The sequence below is a fragment of the Periplaneta americana genome, chromosome 11, assembly GCF_040183065.1.
Source record: "Periplaneta americana isolate PAMFEO1 chromosome 11, P.americana_PAMFEO1_priV1, whole genome shotgun sequence".
In the NCBI taxonomy this organism is placed as follows: domain Eukaryota; kingdom Metazoa; phylum Arthropoda; class Insecta; order Blattodea; family Blattidae; genus Periplaneta; species Periplaneta americana.
Genome location: NC_091127.1, coordinates 179,125,848 through 179,140,483, shown reverse-complemented (window position 1 = coordinate 179,140,483; position 14,636 = coordinate 179,125,848). Strand labels below are relative to the sequence as shown.

Below are 14,636 nucleotides of genomic sequence, written 5' to 3'. Positions count from 1 at the left end.
CAACTTAATTTCAAATAAGCCGCGCACCCGAATTTTTTACTTGTGTATTTCGGGAAAAAAGTGCGTGAGGTATTGGAAAAAATATGGTGATTATTTAAATAGTAATTTTATGGATTCCTTTTATAAGTTTATTAACTTTACTTTCAGTTATTACTTCCTTTTGATGTTACTGAAAGAAAGAAATGCAGTTACTATTACCTTGCAACAAGAGTTATAACTGTTATTATGTTTAATATTAAAACTAAACAAATTCCTTGTACTTAATGGCAGTAGCTTTTATTTACCATTTTTTTTTTAGTGTAGAAAGTGTTCTTTCCTTGTTGTTTTTTTTTTTTTTTTCTGTTATTTTATGTTATATTGACAGATTGTCATGCACTTTCTCGTCCTTTGTTAAGACTAATATCATCATAGTCTCGTTTTCTGAGCATTATTATTCGTATTTGGAAAATTTTAATTCCAGAACTGCTATCGTTGAAGGATAATGAATTTATGGAACCTTAGTTACATTTTATGATATGAAAATTATTTTCACTAACTTCAATTCAAATCTCTCACAGTTTATAAACAAGTACCAGCTGCAGTGGAGAAACCATGTCCAACAAATGAATCGGAATAGACTTCCAAAAGTCATGCTTCAATATCGTCCTCAAAGGAAGAGATCTTTAGGCCGTCCAAAAAAAGGTGGACCAGAATGCCTGCCTGAGACTAACGAGCCTTGGGCCTTATACTTGTTTGGATGATGTTGTTGTTGTTGATGATGATGATGATGATGATGATGATGATGATGATGATGATGATGATGATGATATAAAATTGAGCAATTTATTTTGACGTTAATTTTCATTATGAAAATTTTCACATTTTATATGTACCTATTCCTTGTAATCCTGAGTTCATGAAAGCAAAGAATTTTATTCCACTCCCATTTGTCTTTCAAGACTTGTAACCAGTAAACATTTATCTTACATATATGTTTAACAGTTGAATCATTATAATTTATCTGTAATTGTTATATTTCATTGTTTCAAATCTGCACAGGTCTTACGGCTTTTAATTATGCCATTTCATTTTCATTATAGTACTTGAATGCTGGTATAATTGAGATGGAAGCATGTTTCAAAGCTGCACGGATTGCTGTTGAACAGGGATGCACTCTACAAGCATCAACATTTCTCCAGAATGTCGTTTTTATTAATCTTACACTAAGTGAAATAGAAAAGGTAAGTTGATTGCAATTAAAAGATGTTAATTATTTTTGTATTGCTCGCTTCCTATTCATGGAAAAAATAATGGTATATATCTGTGTATTTTATTTTGTGTATATCTACTAAAATAACTGACTGACTATTTAAAAACTTTGATGACATAACAAGCATATTACGATATTTTGTAACCTCAAGTAATTTGTTCAATAATTCGCGTTTAACAGTGATATCTATTGACTGGACGCAATAAAATTCATCAGTAGGGATGAAATTTTTTGCACTGTACAGTAGTATTGCTACTTGGTATACCGCCACTTACAGAGCTTATTTCTGAAGACATTCTGAGTAAAAAATTTCATATAAACATGGGTCCTATTCTCAATATTTTTAGATTTACTCTAATTTAAAAATATTTGTTATCCTTAAAAATTCATTACCTTTTATCAGGTTTGAACCACGAACCTTGGACCTAACGACAAGCATTGTAACCAAAAGAACACTGAGGATGGCGATATTGTATGAGTGTCTATGGCATCCATCCTCTCTCTTTCCTACTCCCTCTCTCTCCTTCCATTACTTTCCCCTCTTCCTCCATCTTCTCTTCTTTCCCTCTCTCGTTTCTCTCTCCCTCTGACTCTTGGCAGTTGAGAGAGAGAGACTCACTCCTGATATGTTGCAATGTCGAGCTTTAGGAAATAGCTCTTATCTTCTCTATGTAATAATTGATGGCATAGACGACTTTCGATCTAAATGAAATCCAAGTCTTCTTGAAGCTGAGCTAAGCAAATGGGTAATGTTGACTCCCCTCATACTTACATGCAACTTTATTTTGAACAACTATCATTGACGATGAATGAGTATTGGCAGTAGTTTTACAAATGGGAATGAAGTATAGTGTTATTTGCAGAGTGAATGTATTGTAAAGGTGAACCGTAGATTGTAATAAGTATTTCAGAATTTTATCTGTCCTGCCAGTTTTATATTTCAATTTATCTGTTACCCCTTTTATCACTAAACTAGCATATTTGTTTAGGTTTCAACACTGGTTCTACTTTAAATTTAGTCCTTCAGTATGAATATTTAATAAAGAAAAATTGAAGCAGTTGCCACATATTTAATAGTTTTATGCTTGTCTAAGTTTTTTTTTTTTTTTTAACATTGTCATCTTTTACAGATACAACGATTCACAAGTTTATCAGATCTGTATACCCAAATTGGTTTTCATCGTAAGGCATCTTTCTGCAGAAGATTGGCTGCCACTCGCCACGTTTCTGCTCAAAATCCGCAGCCTAATTGGTCTCAGTGCTACCAGTTAATGTTACAGGCACTTGCAGGGCACAAGTTGACTCTCGATCCTACAGAATTTCCCAAAGGTTTGGAGCTTTGTAATAGAACTATGCATGTCGTTCATTTTGCATTTCATAAAATGGAATGAAGATAAAGAATTAGTTGATAAATGAGTTAAACTTTGATTTAAGTTTGTCATTCTGATCATGCATTCGACATGCTGTATATATATGTATATATATATATATATAAAATCAAGGTTAAAACTGGTAACAGTCTACTTATTTGATTATTTTTATGTTTTGTATTTGGTATTAAATGTAAAAAAAATGCAGGATTTTGTTAAGATATTGATAGTACTCTCCTTGATTTTTAATGTGTAAATAGAATGGGTATTTTAATTCTTTACCTTTCTTTTTCTTTTAATTCTTTCTCCTACTTATTGCATGCAAAATAATGGTAAAAATATCATATCTTCAAGTAGTCATAAATGGAATACTATTTATCAGAGCTCTTTTTTTTTAGTGGTGTATATACGCGTTAAGCTTTAAAATTAGAAGAGACTGGTTACTCTAGAGTAAATTTAAATTATGTTTAAATCCAAAAATTATTTAAGGGGAAAGATTTACTCTAGAGTAACCATTCCCTTTTATTTTAAAGCTTAATCACTAAAAAAAATAAAGAGCTCTGATGAATAGTGTTATATTTATGACTATTTTTACCGTTATTTTGCATGCAATAAATAGGAACTTAAGGTGTTTAAAAACAGTAGTCCTACAAGTGAATGGCAAATTAACAGAAATGTTAAAGGTAGTTTTTTCATATATTGATATTGTGCCCGAAAATTGTGAAAAGAATCTGGTAGGCAAAAACATCTAGTTTGAGTTGCAAATGCTGAAAGTGAAATTTCAATTAAAATAATCAAATTAGCTACATGTAACTTCAGAAAATTTCCACAATATTTCATGTAATGATATAAATTTTGTTTATGTAATGAATTCAGTTATGTGCAGTACATTAAATGGACATAAAAAATAATGAAGGTTGAATGATCTTTCAGATGGATTACAAGGCTGGCCTGCCTTACAAATTCAGCTTTTACAAGAGTTAGTGGTGGCTGCCCGACGGATGGGTCATTCAGCTTTAGCCACTCGACACATGACGTTTTTATTACAAACCATGTGGGACCATCTGCTGCCTGCTGAACAACGAGACTTGGCAGCACAACTGCAGATGTTGGCATCCCAGTGTGAGGGAGCTCCTGTCCCATTAGTTTTAAATTCTGGTGTAGTCATACCACCAGCTAATCTCACAAATTTACCTCAGATAAGGTATCTTTTTTTCTGTGGTATTTTTTTTCTTCACGTTTATCAATCAATATCATTTATTACAAAAATACATATTAACTTCATTAAATATACATTAAACAATAAAGAACATATTAAGTAGTAAAACAAAAAAAAAAAGTTGAATTAGAGTGCAGCAACACTGTCATATGACTCATTGCACATTATTTGAGCCCATATTCCTTCTTATTTTGCATAGACCTTATGTGCTGTGACCACACGTAGGAGCATTAGAAATATAATTTCATTTGGAACTAACCATATTTTTACTGGTGATAAGTGGTGGTGAGTTAGTGCTTATGAACAATTATGATGCATGCAGTAAATTATCTTTCGAGACACAATGAATAAGCTTTTGTGTATAAATATATCTTATCAATTTAAGGATATTTTATATACAAATTCGTATCAAATTGGGTCAGAAGTGTTTATTTTAATTTATATTGGTAGGACACATAAATGGGTTGTGTGGCAAGGTAATTTTCATACAACTTGGACACTCTTAGTATAGTACCCAGAAATAAAGTAAATAATTGTTTTGGATACTATAATTATTATTCTATTGTGCATTAAAAATGTCTGGATGTTTTGTAATTTAATATGTCTGTATGTAACATTTTTTGTTATAATAACTTCAGTGTCTAGAAAATGAAAGTGTGATTGTGTTAATATAGTCATATTTTTGTTAACACATGTTGTTTAATCAGCTGTCCGAAGACAGGTCTGAACCTCACAAGTGATACCAATAAGGCACCACTTATGGGGCAACTAGATCAGAAGATAATGGGGTAGTGTGGCCAGTTTCTTTCCCCTTCCATTACATACATCGCCAATTAGCTACATGTTACACTAATCAAACATCAGAAGCATACAAACAATAGTTCTTCCTCTGAAACATATTGTCAAGTGAGATGCACTGCCTGATAATACTGATAATAGATGTACATATGAGCCAGAACCTCAATCAGAGGTGTAACACATGTTGTTGGTTTTAATTCATGATGTATTTTTTTTAATTAGGAGTTTCGCCCTGCAGAATCTGGAACCACAACTTCGACCACAAAAAATCGAGAAACTTAAGGAGGATTCTGGACCATTCTTGTTTACTCCAATCCATTTTGGATCTTTGGAGAGAAAAAATGTTGTGACAAGCAGTAAAATGGGTAATATTTCAATGAAGACAAAACTAGTCGTAGTAGTAATAAGAACCCTTTATGCAATCCTAGCATTAAAACATTGCTTGTTATGATGCTATAAATCGTGCACAGTTTGGCATAATTCTGGCACTGGTGCCAGGAAAGGTTACCTAGCAACTAGTATTTTATGACATCACCGCCTTCACAACACAATTTTATACAACATACCTGTAAGAAAAAGCTCCAAAACAACAACAAAATAACATTGTCTTAGAAACAATACAGTACAGTACAGTATTGTAACTGATTTTTATAAGCCTTTATGATATTGAGCTAGAGCCTTGTCTATTAATGTTTTTGATTGAGACATAGTTTATCCTGCATGAATGTGTTAATTCACAAAATATCAGAATATCAAACTTACCACGCAAAATCACCATGTTATTTACGAAATTTCACTTCATTATATGAAGATTGGTGTTCTCATATGATGTGCAAATCGCATAATTAGATAAATTTATCTAATGTTTCAATTAATGCTGAATGCTTCATCAAATATATTCTGAATCCTTTTGTGCTAATGTTAAATAATAATACAGTAAAGCTTCTTTTTGTAACTTTCACACTTGCGCGCTTGTCACAATTATTCGTGTTTACTTTCCATGTTAATTTATTTCGGGTATATATTTTTCGTTTATTACACTTATATGATGATTAGAGCAAGGCATTTGATGATTTTGCATCTTTTTTATCTGAAGGTTGTAAGATCTCGAATATATACAAATATATGCAGGTGCAGGTGCAGGTGTTACGTGCTGTCTCTTCTCCCTTTATTGATCTCTTGGATATGGAACAACAAGTTTTGATGGTGAAATCATTGCAATAAGTGAAAGTCTCAGGAATCTTCTATGCCACATCAATAAATTTAGGAATGTAGTTATATTGTCAGACTCCAAAGCAGCTATTCTATCAATCGTCTCTAAACACACACCTTCATCTCAAACAGCAGAAATAACTAAAATGCTCTCTCAATTAATATCACTCAATAAAAGAATTGTATTCTAATGGATACCATTCTATTGTGGAATCCTGGGAAACGAGAATGCGGATGCTTTAGCAAAGAAGGGCAGCACTGCTACTTACAGACCTGTTACTAAATCTACGTATTACTCTGTGAAGAGATTTATTAAATCTACATACTTAGACTTCAACAAACAAAATTTGATAACTCAATCCCAAGGGAAAAAATGGAACTCCCTTCATCAAAATCCACAGTTAATTCCCAATTTACCACGAAAATCGTCTGTAGCTGCATTTAGATTGGCAACAGGCCATGATTGTTTTTGCCAAACACCTGCATAGAATTGAAATATATCAGTCCCCTAACTGCCCATTGTGCAACTCAAACCAAGAAATGGATTCGGAACACCTCAAAATCTGTGCTTCAGTGGCTGGTCATGATAATATCTTTGAAAAATATTGGAGTGCAAGAGGTCAAATGACTTTATTGTCAAACGCCTGGCATTAGAAAACAACAACAACATATATACAAATATGTATCATGATTAATTGATTAAATAAGGGCAACTTGTTGCAGCATTTTTCGTCATTTTCAAGAGATAGGTCATTTTTGGCATTTTTAGATCATTTTCGACATTTTTTTTATAGTTTTCTATAAAATGTTACATTTCGTTATATTTTGTATTTTTCATTATTATTTCTGTTTTTAATGCTTGTCTATTATAACTTTACAAGCAAATAACGTCCACAGGAAACAAAGCAGAGTTGCAACATAACTGCTACTCCTATTTTTCAAGGAATGAGTATTTTTAACTCGACTACTTTTTCAAGGAAACATGGTATAAGCAGTACCTGCTTCCCCCAGTTTTAAGGAATGTGCATAATGAACTCATCCACGTCTGTTCATTGTTCCTTCTCTTCAGGTAGACCGGAAGGACTGTTATAAGAGTTGAGTGAGGTATTTTGTTGACCAGTAAAACAGTAAGATGCGGAAAGTGAAAGAAAATGCAGTTGTTAAATTAAAACAATTTGTTTCACAATGTGGAGAAAATATTTTTTCCACTGATGGGTCAATATTGTTTTGCAAAGTTTGTGTTGTGTGAGTTTCTGCCGAAAAAAAGTTTATGGCTGAACAACATGTGTTGCAAGAGAAACAAACATGGTCTGTAGCAACTTGAAGATAAAAGAAACCGTGGCCTACAACAGATACTTCTGGAGGAAACTTGTTCAACATTTTCGCCATTTTCTGAGAAATTGTGTACAGCATTTGTATGTACCGATATTCCACTGAACAAATTGAACTATCCAAAGTTGCGCACACTCTTAGAATAGGAGACCGGAAAATCAGTTCCAGATCCCAGAACGTTAAGAAAAACCTAAGTTGCAAGGTACTACAACACAACATTGCGAGAAATAAGGAAAAGGATTGAAGAAGGAAACATATAGTATCTATAGATGAAACCACAGATACTGTGAGACGATATATAGGCGACGTTATTGTAGGAGTTTTGGAAGCAGGGAACCCTGGACAACCATTTCCACTACATTGTGAGTAGTTGGACAAAGCTAACTACCAGTACTAAACGATAGCAAACTGTTTGACCAGTCTTTGAGACTATTGTGGCCTGATGGCATTCGGAATGATAATGTGTTGCTGTTAATAACAGATGCAGCATCCTACATGGTAAAGGCTGCTATACAATATTTTGTAAACTTCTTTACCTAAACTATAGAAACAAGTGAAAGAAAAACTTTAAACCATATCATTCTAAATTATAACAGTATCATAGCCATAGTCTTTTCATCTTACCTCTTTTGCAATTTGACTGTAAAATTTGATGAAAATAACACTGATGTGGGAATTATCTTTATACATTTGTATGTTACATGACAACACTTCTACCATGCTATTTAATGTCTTAAGAGAACTAGTGCTTCATGACGATATCCTCTAGTTCTTAAATTTCTGGCAAATATTATAAGTACAATAGTCGAATTTTTACACACAGTGTGGTTTCAGACACTTTACCGTATATTGCTACATATAATGATTTTATTAATTCACATTTTCAAAATGTCTGAGTTTTCCAGTTTCTTTTGTTTTTTCTTCCTTTCAGAAATGAAATTTTTATATATCTGAATTTATTATTATAAATATTAAATACATTGTTAAACTGTATAACAGTTGCACAATTCATTTGTGTTCTGAACCCTCGTGGTCAACTGCAGTTCAGCAACAGACGAAAATTAATGAATTTTATTAGTAGTTTGTTGCAAGTTATTTTAGGGGGAAATGATATTTATGAAGGAAATGGAAACCAATAACAAAATTGTAGTTCAAAAGCAATGGAAAGACTCGTATATTTTCAAAATGTGAATTGAATAAAATTGTTCAACGTAACTTTGTTATATTCTAGTACAGATATCAAATAATATTTAATGATTTTCACACTTCCAGATTATTTATGGGTTGAGGGAGATATATGTGAAGTTGCCATGGAACTGTATAATCCTCTACCATTTGAGTTGAAAGTGTTGAATATGGTGAGTTTTTTTTTTTTTACAGATCTTGATCGAATATATAATATACTAGTTATTTGTAAGAGGAATACGTAATGTATTCGTAATTTATAATTTATGACCTAATTCTTCAGAATGATGATAATATTATTAATATATATGAGACGATAGTGCAGGGTTGATCACATTTTCGTTTTTTAAAATGTTAATCTCTTTATTGACAAATAAGTATTGGAGCAACTATGCCTTCATCTTCCAGACCAACTTTATTTTGAAATATCATCTATTGCAATTGAAATAATTTTATATTCAGCTATTTGTGATGTATACTGATCCATTAGTATCTTTGTTTCGAAACTCCTCTAAGAATTTAATGTTACATTATTGTCCCTAATTTTGTAGTTTCAAACACAGCTTCTCTTACTCTCTTTGCTATATTTCTTACTGTTCATTTGATAATTTCTATAAATTGTTTTCTGAGTTTCTGTTCACACTTTTAATGAATAGATGGTTCCAGGTTTCACCATGATGAATTGAGAATTACTGCTATATAAGAACATCGATTGTTTCTTAGGAATGACGATTTACTGCATATATATATATATATATATATATATATATATTATGATTCTAACTAGAGTTTTCACACTGACAGTAAAAACTGTACGTCACACCTATAAATTGAGACTAGTGTGATGCATAAAAGCAAGATTCATTCATTCAGTGTTCTGCCCAAGGACAGGTCTTTCACTGCAAACCCAGCTTTCTCCAATCTTTCCCATTTTCTGCCTTCCTCTTTGTCTCCTCATATGATCCATATATCTTAATGTCATCTATCATCTGATATTTTCTTTTGCCTCGAACTCTTCCCCATTCACCATTCCTTCCAGTGCATCCTTCAGTAGGGAGTTTCTTCTCAGCCAGTGACCCAACTAATTCCTTTTCCTCTTACTGATCAGTTTCAGCATCATTCTTTCTTCATCCACTCTTTCCAACACAGCTTCATTTATTATTCTGTCTGTCCACTTCACATGTTCCATTCTTCTCCATATCCACATTTCAAATGATTCTAGTCACTTCTTTTCACTTCGTCGTAATGTCCATGTTTCTTCCCCATACAATGCCACACTCCACACAAAGCATTTCAGTAATCTCTTCCTTAGTTCATTTTCCGCAGAAGATACTTCTTTTTCAATTAAAAGCTTCCTTGACCATTGCTATCCTCCTTTTGACTTCCTGGCAGCAGCTCTGTTACTGCTTATAGTACATCCCAAGTATTTGTAGCTGTTCACTTGCTCTACTGCCTCATTTAGAATTCGCAGGTTTACCTTCTTTATTTTTCTTGCGACAACCATGGTCTTCGTCTTGTTTGCATTTATCTTCATCCCATACTGCTTACAGCTGTCATTTAACTACAGTAACATATTCCTTAGCATAGTCTCCTCTTTGCTAACAATGCTATTTCATCAGCAAATCTTACGTACTTTATTATTCTTCCTCATACTATCACCCCTCCCATGTTCTAAAAAAGTTCTTCAGTAAATCCTCCAAGTAGATGTTGAACTGGGTAGGTGATAAAGGGCATCATTGTCATACTCCTCTCCCTATTTTACTTCCTTCCGACATTTCTTCTAGAATTATGATTTGTATAGGAAAAGTGAAAATAAAAATGCTTATATCTCATAAGTTTTTTGGAGTTGCGTTTTGACCAAACATCACAGATATAGAACTGCATTGCTGATTTATGCAGGAAAAAGTTTTTTTTATGAACTACTTCGAATTGTTACATAATAGTTGATCAAAGGAATCCAATTTTGCATTGTCTTTGTTTGTGGACAAGGAACGACAAATTCTAATTGAAAAATACCCTTGTTATCAAGTGGGAGAATGGGACCAAATTCAATGTGGCTATTATATCTTGTTATTTCAGTTTACTGCTCATATATAGACATGTTCTAATAAAGCACCAAGTATCATTAGAAAATTTAATGAAAGAAGAAATGGAAAGAAAACATTTGATTGCAAAGCATATATGATAGCAGATGTCAAGTTGAATTCCGTTAATACTACTTAAAGATTCTTCACTGATGTTGTAAATAGTGTACATAAAACCTCTTCCTAAGGAAAAACCACAGTTCTTCTTTTAAAAATATGTGGAACTCTGTGTATATAAAATGTTCATTGTTGTAGAGACTCCTCACAAATGGATCTGTATTTGAAAGCCTGCCCTCTTCTCTGTCTCTGCCACTAGAATCTGGCCCTCATCCAGTTATTTTGTCTGGAACACCTAAGGAACCAGGCGAATTGGAAATACTGGGTTAGTTGCAATATTGTTTTTGAAAACTCTGAGATTAAGCATTCTTTTTTTTTCTATTGTGTACATAGATAATACAAGATAGACTAAAGTAAAAACCTGTTCTTACTGAGAATTTCTGTATTTTAAGATTATAACATGCTCAGATGAAATCTGTATAAAATGCCAAAACTAATGTTATGTGAAGTAACTATTGACCTTTCATGAAAAAATTTCAGTTTATTGTGCTATTATTGCAATTGTAATCTTTTATGTAGCATCCCTTTTAAACATAAATGATTATGAGATGATGTAATGGTAATAATGGCTCAATGAAGAATGACAGGAAATTGAGAAAACCTACTTCAGAACTGCTTTATCAACAAAAATCTCGAGAAATTTTCTGGGATCGAACCCCATTTGATTAGATGATGTGCAGTTTCAGCTACATAAAGTGGTAGGCCTAATATGCACTGTCTTATGAGTCTTATGACTTATGAACTATTCTCACTTTGGGGTACTTAGTCAATTTTTGCACTTTTGTGGCCCGCCTTAGTACCATTTTGCAGCACTAGTAGCATATTTTGAAAATATTTTCTTCTGTGCAAAGATCTCTTAGCTTTTTGAAGAGTTAATTGTTCCTTATTGTTACATGTTCCTAATGTATAATATTATTATGTTTGTATTAGGGTCCTCCAAAGATAGATCATTCGTAGTTAGTCCCTTCTTATAATTTCCAATGGCATTTCATCTTTCACCCATATATTGATCATTTTAACTAAAATTGGCCTTGCTCCAGTCTTTGAAAGTAATCTGTGTGCAATATCGATATATGTATGTATGTATTTCACTTTTATTTCTATTTTCTCAGCTACCATTATTGCAGGACACCTTTGTTTTTTATTTTGTTTATTCATAGGTACTGTTGCATGTCTTGGATCTCATCTAATTTTTCATTTCTTCAATTGATTTTTACTTGCCTTTCTTTTTGAACCAAAATGTAAGCATATGCTAAATATTAATATTATATTATATTAATTCCAGGTTATTCTACTCATACTCTTGGTGTGAAGTCCAATTGTAGGCTTCGTCACATTGGTGGGTTTCCACATCCACAATATTCAGTAGATGTCATACCAGCTCTCCCAAAAATGCAGGTATGATACTTTTGTATGGAGCTGTAACTGGGGTTCATTCTTTTTCAGACATTCATTTTTTTCTTTCCTTCATTTAAATTACTTACTTAGAATTACATGATTCATATAGTCGAATGGTGAATAAAATTTTACATGTAACAAATGGAAAAAACAATTGAGGACAATTGAAATAAACAGATATTTCTTCTTGACATGTAAGTTAAATATTGTTTCATGTTTGCAGGTATTGACATCTTTACCGAAAAGTGCATCATCAGGATCTATAAGTGACATGCTTACTGTAGTAACAAGCACAAACATAACCTTGTATGCTGGCGAGAGGTAAAAATTTTCTTTAACATTGCATGTATTGATATTATTATGTGACAATGACAGTATAAATTTTATCAGTGAATAAACATAGTATAAGTTTTATCATTGCTACAAATTGCTGAACATGTTCATTTCAACATGATCATTGCTTTATTTGTTAGCCATATATTTGACAACTAACAAGTGCCATTTCCTTAGGCTTGTAGGCTTGTACTGAGAAATTACCCTGGGATCACCGCATGGAGGCAATCTTCTTTGCTATGTAAAACTCAAAATCCTGCAATTGGAAACAAATATTTGTCAATATTATAGATTTATTAATTTGTCCTACAGAATAATATCTGTAATATTGACAATTAATATTTAAGGAGAAAAATTCGCTCCGGCGCCGGGGATCGAACCCAGGTCCTTGGTTCTATGTACCAAGCGCTCTGACCACTGAGCTATGCCGAATTCAATCCATAGCACCGGACCGAATCCTCCTCCTTCAATGTTTTCTCTTTGTGGCCTGACTCCAAGTTAGGTATATATGTTGACGTATTTGTTCAGTGTCAACTGCCATTCTACTAGGAGCGCACTCAGCTGAGTGACTTGTTTGGCCGGGATTCCGCAGTTATATGCACAGTAATCTGTACAAATATATGCACTGCAGCTATGAGAATATTATAGATTTACTTTATTAATTTGTCCTACAGAATAAAGGGAAACATTGAAGGAGGAGGATTCGGTCCGGTGCTGTGGATTGAATTCGGTGTAGCTCAGTGGTCAGAGCGCTTGGTACGTAAAACCAAGAACCCGGGTTCGATCCCCGGCGCCAGAGCGAATTTTTCTCCTTAAATATTAGTTATCAATATTACAGATATTATTCTGTAGGACAAATTAATAAATCTATAATATTCTCATAGCTGCAGTGCATATATTTGTACAGATTACTGTGCACGTAACTGCGGAATCCCGGCCAAACAAGTCACTCAGCTGAGTGCGCTCCTAGTATAATGGCAGTTGACACTGAACATATACGTCAACATATATGCCTAACTTAGAGTCAGGCCACGAAAGGGAAACATTGAAGGAGGAGGATTCGATCCGGTGCTGTGGATTGAATTCGGCGTAGCCCAGTGGTCAGAGCGCTTAGTACATAGAACCAAGGACCCGGGTTCGATCCCCAGTGCCGGAGCGAATTTTTCTCCTTAAATATTAAATATTTGTCAGTATATTGAAATACTGTTTTTAAACATTTGAAGGTACATGCAAAACGATATAGGAAATGTTGAACGTAAGTTGATCACAACTTTTTGAACCAAAGCAGGGCATGATTACTCTTTGTAAGATAAAAAAGGGACACAGGCCACAAATTAGAGCACTTCACTCCCTTCCCTTCTGAAAATCTTCCTTCATGAACACATTAAATTCTTGGATTCCAAGTACCAATTCAGTCTGTTTGATACCATTTTTTCCACGACTTCTGCAATATTACTAGTAAGTGAAATGGGTCCATAACTTTTATTTTCAAATACATGTTTGTCTTTTTAAGAATGGGAATGATTATTTCTTTCTTTCATTCAGAAAGCACTGTAGTTTTCCAAGATAAGTTACAAAGTTTTAAAAGTTCTTGTTAGCAGTTTTCCAAGATTTTTAAGAAACTCAGGATGTGTATTATCTGGACCTGATAGCAAGGCGCAGTGAAGTGCTTTCCATAACCTCTCCAATTCAATTCCCATCCTCATCGTGGAACAACCTGTTTTTAAACAAACAAGGGACCAAGTCACAGTGGTATAAGTGTTCCACCAAAAATGAAGAAAATGCCATTAATTTCAGCATACTGACCTGCTATTACATGCATAAACATATTCTATGTGGTGAAGAAGGTATATGGTCAGTGAGGTTGTCTGACAATTCTCCCTGCTAGGTCATATAGACTGACTAACCACAGTTTGGGGGTTAGCATGTAGATGATATAACTTCCATAATATAAAAATATGTGCCGATGTTAAAATGGTTATATTTTTTGCTACATCACTGTCATTCAAATATTTAAATACAGTATCCAGCAACTGTGGGACAATGCCAGTGCCGGATAATTGGAAAATACATTTATAGGTTATGTAAAAACACACTGTACTGCACAAATATTTTTTTCCATGTTGAAATTTAGTAATTTTCATGTAGATAATTAAAAATAAAGTTTTGAAATATGTACAATGTTTGTTTTTAGTACTGAATACGGTAATGTACATTCATCAGTTCATAGTTATTGTAATACAGTAATACATAATAGCGTAAAAAATACTAAAAGTTTTCGTAATCTTATGACAATTTTAAATGTCGGTCATGTGAGTCATGTGATGTGAAGAGAAGTG

The 14,636-nt window shown here is 33.2% G+C and overlaps 1 protein-coding gene across 4 annotated transcripts in view; it reads left to right on the top strand.

Annotated features, from left to right (window-relative positions):
• The window catches only part of brun (trafficking protein particle complex subunit brun), a 55,432-nt gene that overhangs the window by 21,162 nt on the left and 19,634 nt on the right, over nt 1-14,636 (top strand). For 3 of the 4 annotated variants that reach the window (XM_069840570.1, XM_069840568.1, XM_069840569.1), the window contains exons 6-13: nt 1,080-1,220; nt 2,380-2,578; nt 3,553-3,823; nt 4,859-5,001; nt 8,453-8,538; nt 10,705-10,831; nt 11,852-11,964; nt 12,188-12,285. In XM_069840570.1, the coding sequence (XP_069696671.1) occupies nt 1,080-1,220; nt 2,380-2,578; nt 3,553-3,823; nt 4,859-5,001; nt 8,453-8,538; nt 10,705-10,831; nt 11,852-11,964; nt 12,188-12,285 (1,178 nt within the window). The remainder of the gene's footprint in view (nt 1-1,079; nt 1,221-2,379; nt 2,579-3,552; nt 3,824-4,858; nt 5,002-8,452; nt 8,539-10,704; nt 10,832-11,851; nt 11,965-12,187; nt 12,286-14,636) is intronic. The other variant, XM_069840571.1, reaches the window with a different exon arrangement.